We start from the raw sequence: 19,275 nt of genomic DNA, 5'->3' as shown, positions 1-19,275 counted from the left end.
TCCCCTCTTCTGTTCAATGTTGCACTCCGAAATCGTTCACCTCTTCTAAATCAGATACAGGGCATGCAACACGCCCTGTACGCTGACAATATAACCGCCTGGACAACCACGGGTAGTATGGGAATGATTGAAGAAAAATTACAAACAGCAGCAACAACAGTTCAGAACTATGCACGAGCGTGTGGACTAACCTGCTCTCCCAAAAAATGTGAACTTTTAGTCTTCGGCCAGGACAAAAATCCGGCCACAATCAACATTCACGTTGACAACTCACCCATCAAGGAAATTCAGGCCGTCAAGATACTGAGTTTGTACATCCATAACAAGGGCAACAACACTTCGCTATCCAGAAACTCCGCCTCGTGAGTGAGCAAGTCGCCAGGATAATCGCCAGAATAACGACGCGGAAATCAGGGAGGCGCAAACAAGATACTCTCCGACTGGTGCGGGCTTTCGTCGTGAGCCGCATTGTCTATGCAGCACCCTACCTTCGTCTCAAGATGTTTGACATCAAGAACCTCGACGTCATAATCAGAACAGCCTACAAAAAGGCCCTGGCCTGGGCCTCCCTCTTACGACTTCTACGGACCGGCTTTTATGACTGGGCGTCCCCAACACGGTAGACGAGCTGATAGAGGCGCACCTCACCGCGCAGGTAGTACGACTCTCTAGAACTGTGACTGGCCGACAAGTCTTGAACGACTTGAACATCAATTGCCCCCGACAGCTTGATCGTAAAAGCGACATCCCAGCCTCATGGAGAGGACAATTGAAGGGAACCCCAGAGCCGAGGAATATGCACTCCGATTTTCACCAGCCAAGATGACAACCACGAGCGGAAGCTATAAAAAGGCCCAACGGCGGACGCGAGGGCGTGTTTTATGTCGATGCTGCGGGTCGTGAACGCGGAATGGTGGCCGTTGAGGTAGTTCGCCAAAATCGCCAAAATCAAACCGTGGATGGACGAATATTGCCCAGCCAAGAAACACTCGCTGCAGAAGAAGTGGCGATTGCCATAGCTGCATCAAACACTACCTAAGAATACATTCTTACAGATTGACAGACAGTATATCGCAATTACCTCGGGGGCAAGATTGCAACGCTAGCAGCTAAAATCCTGCAAGATAGTTACACCCGTGGCTACCAACCCACGCATAAACACTTAGTATGGGTACCAGGTCACCAGGACATCCCAGGGAACGAGAACGCACACGCCTCATCCCGAGCATTTCTCCGCCGGGTACCCAATACGGATCTGGTGGAACCTCCTGCCCCATTGCTAACCTACACTGAAATACTTCAGCACTTTAGATTATCTCGCCGGGTCTACCCTCCACCGGCAAAGACGCTAGACAAATGGGAGGAGGTACACCTCCGCAAGCTACATATCAACACTTTTAAGAACCCACGAAGACTATACGCAATAGATCCAGAGTCATTTGACTCACAATGCAAATTCTGCGGGGAGAAGGCGGACCTGGACCTTATGGCGTGGGCTTGCCGGCGAAATGAGACTATCACTATTAATAACCAGCCAACGCAGGAGGGGTGGGAGGCAGCTCTGACCAGCTCGGACGCTAGGGGTCAAAAAGCGTTCATCGAAAGAGCGCGGACAGCAGCCTACGTCAATGAGGTTCCGGACTGAGGACTCCAATCGCCGCTACAACCTCCTAAACATTTTCATTAAAATATTTTTACCACCACAACTGGCGACCTAGGTAGTAGGCAAGATGGCAGAGTCGTAGAATTGCTTAAGACGCTCGACGTGGACAGTTTTGTGGCCGCGTCGGCGGAGATCAGGTGAGGGCGTCAGGGGTTCCACAATGTAATTGACAGGAGAGACGCGCTCTAGGACATGATAGGGGGCTATGATACCTGGAAATAAATTTCGAGGGTAGTCCGAGAGCAACTGATGGAATCTAGAGCCACACAAGGCTGTCAAAAGAGAATTGCAGTGTCATCTGATGATTGTCGTGGCGTAATGTCTGGTGAGACAGGGTGTCAGTCGTGAAAGACCAGGAAATTTGGTGGCACTGCTTGTTGGGCAGCTTCAGAAGCAGCGGTGTAATCAGATGCGTCTGGTTGGTACGACGAAATGGTATCTTGTGGAGCAGAAGGGTAACAGCCATAAATAAGATAGAAAAGAGAGAAACCGGTGGTGGGACTGTATAACAGTATTGCATGCGTACTTTACATATGAAAGGAGGAGATCCCAGTCAGAGTATTTGGAACAGGCGTACTTAGAAAGCATGTCGCCAAGGGTACGATTAAAGCGTTTGGTAGGTCCGTTGGTCTGCAGATGGTAGGCGGTAGAGGTTCGATGAGTCATGCGGCACTTGTCCAGTAGTGCTTTAGAAGCGTCAGATAAGACACGCCCTCTGTCATTGAGTAGTTTACGAGGTGCGCCGTGGCGAAGAACGAATTTCTGAAAAAGGAATGAGGCTACGTCTGACGCTGTAGAAGATGGAAGAGGGTTTCATCATATCTCGTCAGATGGTGAACCGCGACGATAGCCCAACGGTTTCCAGCGGAGGCAGTGTACGGGAGTGGGCCGTACCAATCGATACCGACGCGATCAAAGGGACGTGATGAGCAAGGTAAAGGCTGTGACTTGGCAGTAGAACGATAAGGAGGGGAATTGAGATGTTGACAAGCGAGGCATGAGAGAACGTATTTGAGGACAAAGTGGTACATGCCCCTTTAGTAGTATCGTAAGCGTAGCCAATGATGCGTCTTGAACACTCCCGCATGACCCCATTGTGGGTAAGCGTGGAAGCAATTGCAGACTTGCGAGCGTAGGTGGCGGGGATTGAATAGCAACCACTTGCGGCCATCAGCACTATAGTTGCGGCGAAAACGAAGGTTGTCGCGAATGGCGAAGTGCAATGCCTGGCGGTGAAGCGCACGCAATAGAAAAGCAGCAGATGGATCGGAGAGGAGAGAATATCAATAAGAGAAGCGACTCAGAGGTCTCTCCGCTGCTCAGAAGGAATGTCTCTGATGTGAAGTGACATTGACGAGGCGTCCAAGGTGGAAAGGCTGGTGACGTCAGCTGGAAGGGGCAGCGAGAAAGGGCATTGGAGTCTTAATGCTGCGGCCAGAGCGGTAGACTACGTTCATATCAAATTCCTATAGAGGAAGAGTCAACCAGGCAAGACGGCCGGATAGGTCTTTCAAGGAGGAAAACCAGCACAGTGCATAGTGGTTCGTCACAACCTCAAAAGGGTGGTCATAGAGCTAAGGGTGGAATTTTGTTAGAGCCCAGATTATTGCCAAACACTCATTTCAGTGCCCGAGTAATTTCCCTCCGCTTTCGTGAGCGTTCGGCTTGCATAGGCGACGACGTATTCAGCAAAAACAGATTTCCGCTGAGTGAGTACAGAGCCGAGACCGACACCACTGGCGTCGGTGCGTCCTTCAGCAGGAGCCGTCGAATTGTGAGGAAGCTGCGCAACGTATTGAAGGCGTCGTCGCATGACGGTGACCAAAGCGAAATGTCGGAACTGCCCGACAGCAGCTGCGTCAAAGGGGAAGCAATGGAGGCTGTTTCGAATAAACCGACGAAATTATGAGCATAAGCCTAGGAAACTGCGCAGGGCTTTGATGGATCTCGGCTTGGGAAAGGCAGCGGCATCACGCAATTTCGCCAGGTCTCGTGAAACCCCTTCCTTGGCGACAACGTGCCCTAAAATGGTCAGTTGATGGGCGACAAAACGGCACTGACAACATGCCCTAAAATGGTCACTTGATGGGCGACAAAACGGCACTTCTTTAAATTGAGCTGCAAGCCGACATAAGAAAGAGAGGTCAAAAGATGCTTCAAGAGAAGCGATGGCAGTGTCATCCAGAAGGACAGACAGGTCTTCTATTTCAGCCCACGCGAAATGATGTCCATCACTCTCTAAAATGTCACAGGAGTGTTGCAAATGCTGAAATGCATAACAGTAAATTCTCACAGGCCATCAGGGATAACAAAGGCGGTTTTAGAGCGGTCGGCCGCTTCCATCGTGACCTGCCAGTATCCAGAACGTAAATCTAGCGAGGAAAATAATCCTGCTCTTTTCAAACAGTCTAGTGCGTCGTCCATGCGCGGAAGAGCATGGATGTCTTACTTCTTATTATGTCCGCGGTAATCTACAAAGAAGCGGATGGAGCCATTCGTGTTTTAACGAGCACACCAGACGAAGCCCAAGGACTGTTGAGGGCTGAATAACGCTTTTCTGGAGCATGTGGTCTACTTGCGTTTCAATAACCTGGCGTTCAGTTGCAGAGACACGGTAGGGTCGCTGTCGCAGTGATACGTGGGCTCCAGTGTCGATCCAATGAGTGACAGTTAAACTTTGGTCCAGAGAATTGTGATGGTAGTAGAAGGAGGAGGTTAATTGTTGAAGTAGGGCAAGAAGTTGCGGGCGCAGATAGACTGGCATCGATGGAGTGGCGGAACAGGTCTGTGGAAGAGGGAGCTGGTACAGAAAGTGCAGTGCTGCGAGTAGTCATCACGAGGTGCGGCACGCCATCAATCTCTTAACAGAGAAGAGATGCGATGGGTTGTAGGCTCTTGAGACATTCACCGTGGCGTAAAGCAGTGTGGAAGGTGAACGGTTTAGAGACGCAGAGCGCAGATGAGCCAGCGGAAATCGTGAGTACAACATAGGGTAACGGAAGACACTTTCGATGCAGAAATGTATGTGCTGGCGTGAAGAGGACAGTTTGCGCGCACACAGAGTCACAAGTGGTATTTACAAGCAGGGAAGAAGAGGGACAAATGTCGAGGTCTTCGGCGACGAGGACTTTAACGCCCAGTCTAGAGGGAGCGTTGTCTGGCACGGGCTTGGGCAGCGCAGAAAACCCGACTGCGGCGAAAGCAATATCGATTATAGCGGCGTCACGCGACAGGAAATCCCAGCCTGTGAGCAACAGCGCGTGATCAACTTGGCAGCACGACTAACTCAATAATATCAAGGCAATTCTTTAGCAGAGCCTTTAGCAGCAGTGCACGCTGCTAAAGGCTCTTTGTGCTATGCGGTGACCGTTCTCAACGAAAGTTCTGCAATCGGCGCGTCTTCCCTTTCTTTAAAAAACTACAAAATGCCTGGTCCATTACCAAAATAGCAGCACCAGTGTCAATTAGGGCCATGGCAGAAACACAATGCGGTTGGCTGGTGATAGATGAGGACTTGAAATGTTCGACGGGGTCACAGTTCTGGCTTCAGAAACTGCCGCTAGTTTTGCTCACGTGAAGCATTTGATCGACGTTGCATCGGAGAGACGGTGAACGGCGGTCGGAGATGGCTGAGCGGTCTGGTGAAAAATGATGGCTTGCTTGAGGCTCAGTAGGCACGGAATACTGAGGCGTCGAAGACCAGTACCCAGAACCTTGGGTAGATGGTGTGGACCCTTGAGACGGTTTTGGCAATAGCGGGAAATATGCCCAGCCAGCCCGCAAGTGTAGGAAATAGGCCGGTCATCTGTCGTGCGCCAGCCATTGCGTGATCTTGGAGCCGGTCAAAAATAGGGTGCTGGAGCTTGCCCAGGCACTGACGGTAATGTAAGTTGACGGTAGAGGTGGTGTAACGATGTCGTCGTTTGTCACGTGACTGGCGACAGGCCTTGGGATGGCATCGTCATATGTCATAGGAGTGGCGACAGAACTTGTAACGATGTAGCGTAAGTCAGAGGAGCAGCAGCGACAACTGATGGTAGATGTGCAGATCGAAGCGCCTCAGCAACCTGCTCCTGGATAGCCTGCCGTAATGCCGGGGCCAAATGGTGTGGCTGCTCTAAGCAGATAACGCTGCCACCCCACCTCTTCATGAATAAATGCTTTATTTACTGCAGCAACGATAGACTGTCGGCTGCAAGAGTCAGTCCGGCAAGCGATTCAACCTATGCTTGTGGCTGCCGCGTCAACACCCTTTGCTTGCGTAGCTCCTCAAAGCTCTGCAAAGTGTGAAGACTTCAGAGACGGTACGCAAGTCCCGTGCTGACATCTAAAGGCGTCTTCGTAAATATTCTTCAAGATGTGATTGATCTTTGAGGACTCTGATACGTTGGCGTCCACACGTTTGCACAGGTAGATGACTTCTTCGATATAGCTTGTAAAGGTTTCTCCGACCTGCTGCGACCGGTCACGCGAGCGCTGCTCGGCGCGCCATTGCCTGACAGCCAGGTGACCACAATTTTGAGAGCGTCCTTTTAAATGCAGCCGAAGTACGGATGTCGCTTTCATGGTTACGGTAATACGAGCTTGCCACGCCGGAGAGATAAATTGTTATGTTGTTCAATTCAGTTTCATCGTCCCATTTACTGTAGATGGTCACTCGTTCGCAAGCAGTGAGCCAATCTTCGGTATCGTGCTCAAGATAGCCGCGTCCCGCTAGCGAAGGGAGCCGGTGCAGGTGAGAGTTGCACCAGCTTGCATGCCTTATCTTGGACGTCGTCTGGCACTGCAGGCGTAGGAAGAGTGTGACTACGGAGCTCTAGGACCGATGTTTTTACCCCGTACCTCCACCAAATGTTGGATGGGGGTTAATTAAAGGTACCGGGACTCGGTGTAGAAGCACGGCAGCGACAGTCCGTGTAAAAGCAGGTCCAGCGAACACTCCGTCCGATAGCGATGTCACTGGAGGCAGCGCACGGAATTTTCTTCATCTTTGCATGTTCATCTTAATCTCTGCAGTATGTATAGTTATGTTGATTTTTATGGCGCAAAAGGAACTAAGGCTGCGATGCCCCAAACAAAAAGCTACAAATGTTGAGATGAGCAAAATGGCTTGATTCGCATACATTGTGTAAAATACTAGCTTATTTGAGAAACCTAAAGATTTCTGAAGAATCAAGGAGGGCTTGTTCACCTAAAAGCAGCATGATGTATAATGAAATGTATTCTTCGTAAATAATATTAATTTATTTTCTTGTGCTTCAGTTTCTGCACATAAAATTAATGAGTGGTTTACTGCTAGATTATCAGTGTATATTTCATGGAGTGGTTTGTCTTCTTTTCTCACGAAGAAATTGTGACTAAGATGGGGTGTTTCCGATGCGTAACCGATTAAAACGATCGTGGTGTCTACAGGATTTCCATTCTGACAAAAAGCTTTACACAATGTAACTTGTTGTTCACCTATTTGTTCCATGTAGCCTGCCATTTCCTTCTCAATTTAGTGTACACTGGTTCGGTCAGCATGTGTTACGGTTTCATGTAAGACAAAAATTTGAGAGACACTTACGCCCGCTGGTATCTGATAACCGGACATGATGACGTCTTGCTTCAGCTTGAGATTGACGCCCGGTATGATGGGGTGGAACCTGAAATAATATCGTCAAGAATCTAAGTAGGAACGTGTGATTGACATATGTCGCACCTGTACTTTTCAGGCAGAGATAATCACTTCATGTGCGCACAAACATACTCAAATATATCTCATGACATCCATAACAGCGGCATCAAAAAAATTAACAGAAACACAAAAAACTCCTTGCATTTTCTCGGAAACATGCATGCTAAACTGTTAAATGCAAAATATAATGTCAGTCTTATAAATATCTTGTTCACTGTGTTTCAGTAAATGATGAAGTCGAGTGCATATTTTGATGGCATTTAGCAAACATAATTTTAGAAACCTATATAAGTTGCTACATTTCAGTGGTGGAACTAAATGGTTACTCGGAAATCGTTGTATATACGAGGATAATTTCACTGTCATACGTTGGCACATGACAGGTGGTAGGAAATAGTGTGAGCACTGTATGGCGCTTCATCTTTCGCACGGGCGAACGTGCTGCTTCATCTTCATCCTGCTCTCTCTTGTAGATACCCATCGTCATCGCGGAGTGTGGTTCGCTACAGTGTGCGACCAGGGCTTCAGGCCGGCAATAAAACCTGATCCCCCAAGTCCGATCTTACAATATCAACTAATTAGAGAGGGATGACACTCAGGCTCTGATTTTAAGGGCATCATTTAACAGCGGTAATGTTTTCTTTTTGCCGGCTCACGTAAAGATCCTCGTTCACATCGATTCACTTTGCTACCCGCTCAGATAATAATCGTAGCTTTAATCAGTAAACTTGCAGCTACTGCCAACTCGGCCTTGTTGGTGGTCACGTGTCATCATGCCCCCCAATGATCCGTCAACGTGCAGGGCCGCCTGGGCTGAAAGCTACAGCCTCCAAGAACTAGGCCACTATGACAAACTTCGTAATCTCATCCACACACCTAACTTTTTGCCGTCTTGCAATGCTTGCTATTCTTTAAATACAATCAGCTATCCTCTGCGGCCGGCTGTTATCTTGTCTTCGCATCACATTTCCTGGCAATGGTCAATGGTCAGCATAAAAACATATATGCCCTTGTTATCAGCAGGCTCCTGCCAGCGATTGCGCTGCAGTTCTCTTCTTGCGTTGTAGGACAGTTTCATCTCGGAATTATGAGGCCATAATGTGTGAAATGTGTGAAAAAAATTGAAAACGTGTCATGAAATTTTGCAAGTGAATGTGTATGGTAAAGGTTTAGGCTGGCTGTGCAGGGCAGGAGATACACGGACGGAGTAAGAGCAATGAACATGCGACTTCAAGTCCATGTGTATTTCCAATGTCCAGCACACGGACGAGTTGTCAAAAAACGCTATCGTATGGCGGAGACGTACGCATGAAACGAATATGAAGTTAAATCATAAAAAAGTGTTTGGACATAGCCGCAATATGTTTTATATAAACGTAGACACAACAGACACACTGTACATATTTATGGCATCAGACGCACTGGATGATCCTTAGGATGACTGCCCCTAAAGGGTGATATCTCCATCCCCTTCTTTGCTAAACCTAAAGGATGACATGAAAACTGCCCTGTAAATTCAGTCAAAACAGGTTTTTCATTTTGCTAACTCATTGTGTGCGCTATCTACTGCAAATCAAATATGTATTCTTATCGCATGTCAAACTGAGGGTAAATACCTTGCATGTATCCCCAAAGTCCCACCAAAAGTATTTCTTATGGGAATTATTCTCTACTGCTAAATTTAGCAATAAGCTCACCGAAGCGTCTCTCGTATGCAGGCCTTCAGAAACGGCAACTCGGTCTCAATGCTGGACTCGGGTTCCTTCTGGCATTTTGCGGAAAAAGACGCCGTGACTTCTTGGCGAGCTCTCTCTTGAACCTCTGGGTTCGTTGCTAAACGCTGAAGTGCCATGCTTGCAGCGGCGCCTGTCTGCAAAAGATCAAGAAATAAATTTTGTTCGCAATCAGATCGTTCACAACGCTGACGCTATTGTTTGCACACCTGGGAGACATCCGGACAAGAGCCGCCATTCTTTGTCAGGCTATTGTACAACTTGCATCACGTAGTTTTTAAACTCGTCAGAAAATTTCTGTGATAAAGGTAAGACACACAAAAAAATATTCAGGCGCATCTTCAAAAACGGCAGTTTTGAAGCATAGCGCAAGGTAAGAGAGTCCAGAGCGAAAAGAAGCTGTCATGTGGCACGTTGTCCTCGGATTCTGTTATTGCCAAACAAACGATTGGGAAGAGTAGGAACACATCGCTGATAGGGTTAGTAGGCCAACACAGGACAAAATTAAATACCAGTACAAAAATAAATGAATGGAGGCAAGGCAGGAAATAATGAGCACCTCAATGATTCCAGGAGAGGCATTGTTTGTTACTAGATGTCATATGGCTTGGAGCAACTAAAAAAATGCGTCTATAAAACGCAAGGTTTTACTTATTTTGGCAGTTTGCAAAACTTCATCCTAATTAAAAGCAGCCCAAATTTGACGCCCCAATGTACTCCTTTATACCTCTCGCATTTACAAAGTCTCTTATTGAAGCACTTCTCAGTAGTATGTAAAATCTCCACTTTCACACAAAGCTCTGCACTCGAAACGTGGAGAGCATGGAATTTTATATTGCTGCAATTTTATATTTCCTTATGGCAGCAGCACGAATGAGCCGAGATAACGAGTAATCTTGTCGACATAGTGTACAATGTAAAAATTTTATTTAAAACGTATAAAAAAAGGTCATGGCACCTCGATAACCGTTCTTATCCAAAGGCAAGTCGTATTTCACGCAATATAGTAGGAAAACGCAGAAAACTAGAAGGCGTTTCAGGTATGATCTGGATCAAATTCCATTTGAATATGCTGTGGAAGTGAGGAATCGATTTCAAGAATTAGATCTTGAAGACAGAGAGCCCAAAGAGATGTGGACTGATGTTCGCGATATAATACAAGAACTTGCTACTAAAGTCGTTCCAAAGCAAAAGAAATGCAAGAAAGCAAACTGGTTATCTGAAGAGGCTTTGCAAATAGCTGAGGAAAGGAGGATTGCAAAAGTTATGGGGGAAAGAGAAAGATACAAGGTTCTCATTGCGATTTTCAGAAAATAGCAAGGAGAGATAAGAATGCCTCCCTGAACATACAGTGCTAAGCAGTTGAGGACAACAGCCAATTAAGGAACACAAGAGCTCTGTATAAGACAATCAAAGATATCAAAGGAAGCTTCTGTGCTAAGCTGGGCATGATAAAGGACAAACGAGGCAAGGACTTCACTGAAGCCTCAGAGATAAAGAAGAGGTGGCAGGAATACACAGAAGAACTGTACAAGAAGGACTCGAATGTGCAAACCCAACATAAGACGGTTGTGATTACTGATCTCGAACCGGGCATCCTGAAGAGTGAAGTTGAATGGGCATTAGCCAGCCTTGCTAAGAACAAAGCTAGCGGTATTGATGGCATTCCAGCTGAATTGCTTCAAAACCTCAACCATGACGCTGTTAACATTCTGCATACATTATGTCAGAAGATTTGGACAACCCTTCAGTGGCCACAGGATTGGAGGAGGTCAGTTTACATCCCCATTCCAAAGAAAGGCAGTGCCAAAGATTGTTCCAACTACCGCACGATCGCGCTTATTTCGCATGCTAGCAAGATGATGTTCAAAATTCTCCAAGGAAGTTTGCAGCAGTATGTGGATCGGGAGCTTCCGGACGTGCAAGCTGGGTTTCGCAAGGGCAGAGGAACTAGAGACCAAATTGCCAACCTTCGCTGGATCATGGAAAAAGCAAGAAAGTTCCAGAAACCCATCTACTTCTGCTTTATTGATTATGCGAAAGCATTTGACTGCGTAGATCACAGCAGATTGTGGCAAGCTCTCCAAGAAATGGGAGTTCCAATTCACCTCATCTGTCTCCTCAGGAACCTTTATGAAGGACAAGAGGCCACAGTCAGAACTGGGCATGGTATTACTGATTGGTTTCCGCTTGAAAAAGGAGTGAGGCAAGGCTGCATACTGTCGCCCTGCCTATTTAACCTATATGCAGAGTGCATCATGAGGAAGGCCGGTCTGGACGAGTCTTCAGCTAGAGTGAAGATTGCTGTAAAACGTATCAACAACCTTAGATATGCGGATCATACCACTTTAATGGCAGAAAGTGAAGTGGAACTCAAGAGACTTCTGATGCGCGTACAAGAAGAGAGTGAGAAGTTTGGGCTTAAACTGAACATTAAAAAGACAAAGATTATGGCGTCTTGCCCTATCAAGTCCTGGAGCATCAATGGACAAGAAGTGGAAGCTGTGACAGATTTTCTCTTCTTGGGCTCCAAGATTACCTCGGAGGAGACTGCAGCCATGGAATTAGGAGACGCCTGCTTCTGGGAAAGAGAGCAATGGTTAGCCTTGACCGCCTAGTAAAGAGCAGAGACATTAGTCTGCCAACCACCACCACCACCACCACCACCATCATCATCATCATCATCATCATCATCATCATCATCATCAGCCCGAGTATACCCACTGCAGGGCGAAGGCCTCTCCCATATTTCTCCACTTAACCCGGTTCTGTGCTAGCTGCATCCATTTGACCCCTGCGAACTTCTTAATCTCATCCGCCCACCTAACTTTCTGCCGCCCCCTGCTACGCTTTCCTTCCCTTGGAATCCAGTTTGTTACTCTCAGCGACCATCGGTTATCCTCTCTTCGCACTACATGCCCTGCCCATGTCCATTTCTTCTTCTTAATTTCTACTGGAATGTCGGTAACTTGAGTTATTTCTCTGACCCACTCTGCACGCTTTCTATCTCTTAATGTTACCCCTACCATTTTTCGTTCCATAGCCCTCTGGGTTGTCCTCAACTTAAGTAGAAGTCTCTTGGTTAACCTCCACGTTTCAGCCCCATAGGTGAGTACAGGCAAGATGCAACTGTTGTATACTTTCCTCTTCAGCGATACCGGTAAGCTGCTAGTCATAATCTGCGAGTGCTTGCCAAATGCGCTCCATCCCAATCGTATTCTTCTTGTTATTTCCTTTGCGTGGTCCGGATCTGCGGTTACTACCTGTCCTAAGTAGACATATTCGCCTACTACTTCCAGTATTTCGCTACCTAATGTAAACTCTGTTCCTTCCCGACGCTGTTGAACATTACCTTAGTCTTCTGCATATTGATTTTCAAGCCTACCTTTCTACTTTTCCTGTCTAGGTCATCAATCATTATTTGCAGTTCATCCCCCGAGTTGCTTAGCAAGGCAATGTCATCAGCAAATCGCAGATTACTGAGGTATTCTCCATCTACCCTTATCCCTAACTGCTCCCATTCCAAGTCTCTGCATACTTCCTCTAAACAAGCTGTGAATAGTACTGGGAAGATCATGTCTGCTTGCTTAACTCTTTTCTTTATGGAAATTTTGTTACTTTCTTTCTGCAGAACTATGATCTCTGTGCAGCCACTATATATATCTACCAGCACTTTCACGTACGGCTCGTCTACCCCCTGATTTCGCAATACCTGCATCGCCGCCGAGGTATCTACTGAGTCAAATGCTTTTTCGTAATCAATGAGTGATATATGTATAAGGGCTGGTTATATTCCGAGCATTTTACTATCACCTGATTGATGGTATGGGTATGATCGATAGTAAAGTACCGTTTCCGAAACACTGTTTGATCCTTTGCTTGATTGCAGTCTAAGGTTGTCCTGATTCTATTAGCGATCCCCTTAGTAAATACCTTATACGTAGCAGACAGTAAGCACATTGGTCTGTAATTTTTAAGGTCCTTAGAGTCCCCTTTCTTGTGAATGAGAATAATGTTTGCATTCTTCCATGGTTCCGGTACCGTCGATGACACCAGGCACTGCGTGTACAGGGTGGCCAGTTTTTCTAGCATGATATGCCCGCCGTCCTTCAGCAAATCTGTAATTATCTGATCCTCTCCAGCTGATTTCCCCCTTTTCATAGTTTCTAGTGCTTTCTTGACCTCGTCCTTCGTCACTGGTGGAACGTCTGACTGTTTTTCCCTACCACCAATCTCATTACGGTCCTGACTACTTTGGCTACTGTAGAGATCTGTATAGAACTCCTCGGCTACTTTGACTATCTTTTCCATATTGGTGATGACGTTGCCCGCCTTGTCCCTTATCGCATACATCTGGTTTTTGCCTATGCCGAATTTCTTCTTTACCGCTTTAAGGCTTCCCCCGTTCCCCCGTCTGCCAACCAAGATCCGTATAACTCGTGCTATGGTCTTTCCAGTTGGGATGTATGGATGCGAGAGTCGGACTGTGAAAAAGGCTGACCGCCGAAGAATTGTCGCGTTTGAATTGTGGTGCTGGCGAAGACTCTCGAGAGTTCCTTGGACTGCCAGAAGATCAAATCAGTCGATATTGTCGACTATAAACCCTGACTGCTCATTGGAGGGCCAAATTCGAAAGTTTAAGCTCAGCTACTTTGGTCATCTGATGAGAAGAGAGGAGTCGCTGGAGAAAGATTTGATGTGGGAAAAGTTGAGGGTCGCCGGAGAAGGGGTAGGCAGCGAACGCGATGGTTAGATGGCATCCTCGAGGCACTGCAGATGAAGTTATGTGATGTTAGGAAGATAGTGAGAGACCGGAAAGCGTGGCGTGACATGGCCCATAGGGTCACGAAGCGTCGGACAGGACTGAACGACTGAACTGAACTGAGTAGCCTACTACTGTATGATAAGGAGGATGTGGGACGTTATAAAGGCACTGATTAAAGGATCAATCACTAAGTGAGTGGAAGGGGCATGTACGCGACGGACAAAATACAAGGGGAGCCGCAGGCGAGAGCTTAATGTATAGCGCGAAAGCACAACTCATTTCAAAGCATGGCTAAAGTGTCCCAAAAATTTTCCTTTCATCTCGCGTTTTGTTTTCAAGACAATTGCTAGTGTACCTCCAAATTTTGGCATACCGTCAAGTGAACCGCCTTCGCATTTGCCCAGCCACCGATGCTTTATTGGGTTATATTGGGTTATTGGGCGGAATGGAAATATTGTGGAAACTATTATGAAAACAAATTCAATTGAAAACATTGAAAACAGGAGGAGAAGGAATAGTAACCCCAAGCGCTTACGGTCAGCTGACATTTTAATCATATGTACTTTCGTATTTCCGAAATAAAAACGCCACTTTAAAGTAAGTGCTTGTGCTGTCTCCTCTTCTTTTGTCATGATTCCCTATAAAGGAAGCGACCGGCACACTTTCCGTTACGTTGTATTAGCATGATCTCGACAGTAATGAAACGAAGTTTTGTATTGTTTAAACGTTAGGCTGCCTGCAGGCGGTCCCCGTTCGGAGACTATTAAACTCGAACTGTACAATGGAAAAGATGCGTTTTCTTTGAATTCGCTGAAGCTACTCTGTTATTCTTGGTTGTTGTTTAGTAAAAAGGTGTGGTCCGGACTGATTCTCAATAACTTCGACTATAGATGTCATTTGTTTCTGATCAATGAGTGAGAAATCCATACCTACTGAATCGGGAAAGCTATTCTGCAACATGAAGGATGCGCGCTTTATACTACGTTGGTTACCTTCGTTACATCTTGCCCTGCATGCAGAGCTTTCTATTTTTTTCGTTGCTACTGTCAAAGAATGTTTCAGTTGGTTTCAATTTATATCAGTAAGATATCTTATCCACACGTACATATCGGTTCAGGAACTGCTTCCATTGATTTTATTACGTTTGGATCTGCTTCACTAGAAATAAAATATTATTATTTCATCTATCCGTAGGTTGTGCTAGAGGAAGTAAGTACACATATTCACTTTTGCTTCACTGTAGTAAACTGGAATTCATTGTTAGTAACCAGAGTTGCAGCGAACGTGCCGAGTAACATTCGTCCTTTGAAATTTACTATTCTTCGATTTCTGAAGTCCCCACAAAATTAATACATTAAGCGTGATTCCATGCGTGACATTCTCGAGTGCTTCAGAAGTTCACGCGGAAGCCAACCGGATACAATGTTTTTCCTGGCCCGGTGCTTGGCATATTTGGAGCGGAATTCTTACAGAAATGACATAATCTTGTGCAAAAATCTAAAACTTTGCACCATTGCCTTCCTTTACCAAAGGTTCCCTTGGGCCGCACATCATTATTAGCCTGTTTATTTAACAATGTCACAAAAATATGGTGTCTGTTATTAGTGGACAACTGGAAGTTACATTTATTAAATTAAATGGCATGTTATTTACTTGGCTTGTTAGCTACGTATTAAATGTGCTAATTATTCGCGCCGTAACGTTAAAGCCGTCGTTCTCTAGAAGAGCCGGCGTCGGAGTTGTGAGGGAGCAGACATCGGCATGGCTCTGTCAGGTGGTAGTTACTGGCTTGCATTGCCGGGAGGGTTGCCTTTCATCGCACGACCCTGGCACATGACCTGTTTAGCAGGAGCTGACAGTTAAGACTTCTCCTTTCCGATCAAAGGGTGAGAATCAGAATCAACCTTCTATGACTCCTGCATTCCGTTTCGGACATGCTGCCACTGCGCGAAGTTGGTATGGTCGCACGGCTTGGTTTAAGCTGGGCTTTGTCTATATCGAGCGGTTTTCCACGTGCGAATGTGTAATTGCATACGCGAATAATATAGGAACAAATCCAGGGATTAGTAAATAGGCGAGTAGTATCCACGTACGCGAACAAACATCCGTAAGGAGCGTGTTCTCATACCCTTAAGTATTGAGTTGAAGCGTCCCCGCAAATTTTTTTTGTGATTCTCACACCTGCAACTCGCATACTTTATCTCGTCAATAAGGAGACATATATATATATATATATATATATATATATATATATATATATATATATATATATATATATATCATTCTCACCGTGTTAGCACCGGAAATGATGAGGTCGTGTATGAATGTGAACAGCTCCTTTATGTGGGCCTTCTGGTTCCTGTTGGCGTGGTGCAGAAGGGTGGTGTTTGGGCTGTTCTCTCCTTCAGCCTGAGCCGCGTCGACGGCCTCTTTGGTGAAGCGCCACAGCAGTCTGCAAAAAGGGACGCTAATTATCATGGAGACAGCATTCTCAGTTTTCTGCGACCTAATATGCAATAACTTCCTCCCTGTCAAACCGTGAACCATATCTTGATTCCTGTTATCAAATTTTGAAGCGTCTATTTTCAACTCCAGTTTTCCATTGGGTCCTCATTGCCCACTGATCAAAGGTACGGTGACTCAGTGATCATGGAGACGGAATCAAGGAATTAGGGTTCTTCGAGATAAATTCAATGCCACGCTAAGGTGGGTGAGCGGTTGTACCGCAAACATGTTTTGTTTTTTCGTACTATATCTAACATTCTACCTGCATTCTAATGGACGTTCATTACCACAGAGTGGCCCATCAGGCTAAAAACGTCATCCACACCGTTCTGCTGCTTCAATACTTCTCCAAAATTAATACACTTGTTCGACAAAATAATTAATTATGCAGAACGCAGTTTCTCTGTACAAATATTATCGAGAAATCGATGCTACTCCTTCAAAGCCGGGTACCGCGATGATGAATGTTACGGCCGTTGTTATTCAACTTATGCATCAACGTCATGGAGCATATATGCATCTATTGAAAAATTTGTTTAAATATGCTGATGATAGGAGTCTGCTTGTTTGGGGAATGGCACAAGCGATTAAAATGTACAGTGTGATTAAACGCTAATGAAATGTTACTTGGCGGTCTGCGTCAAACCATATTTAAATTAGGAGTCCAGAATAGCAACGAACGAACTCGTAAAGGCTGGGACCTTTTTGAGCGTTGAGGTTAAATCACGCTGGGATTCGGCCTAAGTTACTGCATTAGTGCATAATGTGTCATAATGAATATCGTTTATCGACATGCGTCAGACATAAATAAATGCCGTTACTATTTATATTTGTCTAAATTTTTGAAGAACGCCATTTTTGACTGCAACTTTGTTTTGCAGTTTTGTTGCTCATTTGTGCTTTGGGATGTCGATATGTTTGTACGCTACACGCATGTATAGATTCATGGGGATTATCTGCGCGAGACAGTTTCTTGAAGGTTATCATTGGTGCTGTGACGAGACTCGTCCCTCTGAGGCGTATTAGGTTGAAAATAAGGACCCTAAGTACCAGGACGAGCTTCTGCGTCTAGGAAGCTGCTTTTCGAGACGCTGGAACCAAGAATATAGCCCGGATATGCGGTCAACAGCACGGCCATGAGTACGCTTTGTTATTTCCTGTTAGTCTGTGCCCCTGTTTAAGCTTTTATGGCTCCTGTTGCTTTTAGTGGCCTTTCAAAAGAAAAGTGCGAGACGCGACGCGTTGTTGAAGTCCCGTACGTGTTGCTGTAATGGCATGAACGCAGCGAAAAACCCGACCACTTTCAGCTCCTCCCATTGACCAGAGTGTACTGCACTGTGCCTTGATAGTAGGTTCTTTTGACACGAAAGCGACACTACGCCATGTATCAACAAAGGTCAACCTTGTTGACTGCTTGATTCAACGAGCTAGAGGTTACAGCGGTACTATATACCTTACCCATGGTACCACCTATAGCATACTACCACTTCATCTTGGACCTCTGACGGCAGATACAGCGCAACGTGTTCCCCCTTGTAGGTGACGGCAGTTTAATCGCTGGAAACCCACGTATATCCATACCTAAACCTATGCCTAACCAAAGCGAAACCAAGCAAAACGACGTTCTCGTTTCGCCTAGCTAGGTTTAGCGGGGTTAAACCGAACTCATTGTAATTGTTTTCGATTCCCCTCGTATTAGAGATCTCGCTGAATTTCTGGCGTTTGCTCGGCAGCAGTGTCATTGTTAGTCTACTTTTCGTGCTTTAAGGCGTTTGTCTGACCGAGCCGCTGAGTGCGAGCGCAGGGGCTTCTTTTTGAAGTCACCTTAGACAGGATGCATAGGGATGCATAGTGTACGAACGGACTATTTAGTAGGATGGAACACTGACACTCTACTTGAAACTTTTTTTCTCCAGCTGATGGGAAAACGAATACATGTGACCGCATGCGTGTACGAATCAAAGGAGAGACAATGCAACGATTTCTTAGTGCACTTATCACCCATTTCTGGCGTCGTTATGTTTTCAACATTTTATGATTGAATAAATCACGCAAAAAGTGAAGAAACTGACCGGTAATAATATTATTATCATGATTATTATTAATATTATTATTATTATGTTATGAGAACAGCTGATAATAAACTTGTCATGTGTGTAAAGGTTACTTGACCATTCTTTTTTGTTTAGGGAACAAGTTTTAATAAAAGTTGAAACATCTGCAACCAATTAACTGTTGTTTACCTCATATTATCGTGATCAGGCATTTCTATAAACTTTTTTTTTTATTCTTGGCATGTCGGTACATTGCTTGACTGTGCAAGCCACAACGTTATTTCTCTTGAGATATTTCACTACTCTGCATGGTTCACGCTGCTGGCTGAGCGAAGGTTCTGTAAACGCTAATTCATTTTTTTGCTTCCTTGCACGACAAAACATTGATAATGGGGAACAAAAATAATATTATTACCAATAATAAACCATCATAAGCAATCTTCATCTGTGAGTGCCGCATGCAGACAGTTAAGGTTCAAGATAGCTCCTTTCGATTATTTTGAAAGTAAAAAAAAAAGACAAAACATTGACCTAACTTTTGACTTCCGGTGCGCCCTAGATGCTGTTTTAGCTTCCGCTTTCACATTGTTTAAAGACAGCTCAAGCAAAATCGCGACCTAGTTCTAGACAACGGGGTGCGTGTTTCCAACATATTTCCCAGACTCTGTTGCAAGAAGTGCTGACCCAAATGGTGTTGTTATATTTCCTGTCTTGAGTGCCGGAAGTGCACCAGATAAATATGTAACGAAGCAGAATAAACATCTCTCGTGTTAGCGTGCGCTCCAAAGTCGCCCAAGCTGGTCGTGCATTAACTCCTGCTCAGAAGCGGTGTACCAACACCGTCTGCACTGCTTCTGGCAGTTCCCAAATGAGCCGTA

At 45.6% G+C, this 19,275-nt stretch overlaps 1 protein-coding gene across 1 annotated transcript in view; it reads right to left on the bottom strand.

The window, feature by feature from the left end:
- The window catches only part of LOC146174623 (putative cytochrome P450 49a1), a 70,217-nt gene that overhangs the window by 8,396 nt on the left and 42,546 nt on the right, over nucleotides 1-19,275 (bottom strand). Inside the window, exons 5-7 of the mRNA XM_084585033.1 lie at nucleotides 16,128-16,290; nucleotides 9,038-9,210; nucleotides 7,230-7,308 (exon numbers count right to left, since the gene is read on the bottom strand). Coding sequence (XP_084441159.1) covers nucleotides 7,230-7,308; nucleotides 9,038-9,210; nucleotides 16,128-16,290 — 415 coding nt within the window. The remainder of the gene's footprint in view (nucleotides 1-7,229; nucleotides 7,309-9,037; nucleotides 9,211-16,127; nucleotides 16,291-19,275) is intronic.

Source organism: Amblyomma maculatum, chromosome 11 (genome assembly GCF_055883805.1).
Source record: "Amblyomma maculatum isolate TAMU_Amacu chromosome 11, ASM5588380v1, whole genome shotgun sequence".
Lineage (NCBI taxonomy): Eukaryota > Metazoa > Arthropoda > Arachnida > Ixodida > Ixodidae > Amblyomma > Amblyomma maculatum.
Note: the sequence above shows the minus strand (reverse complement) of the source record. Positions and strands in the feature narration are given on the sequence as shown.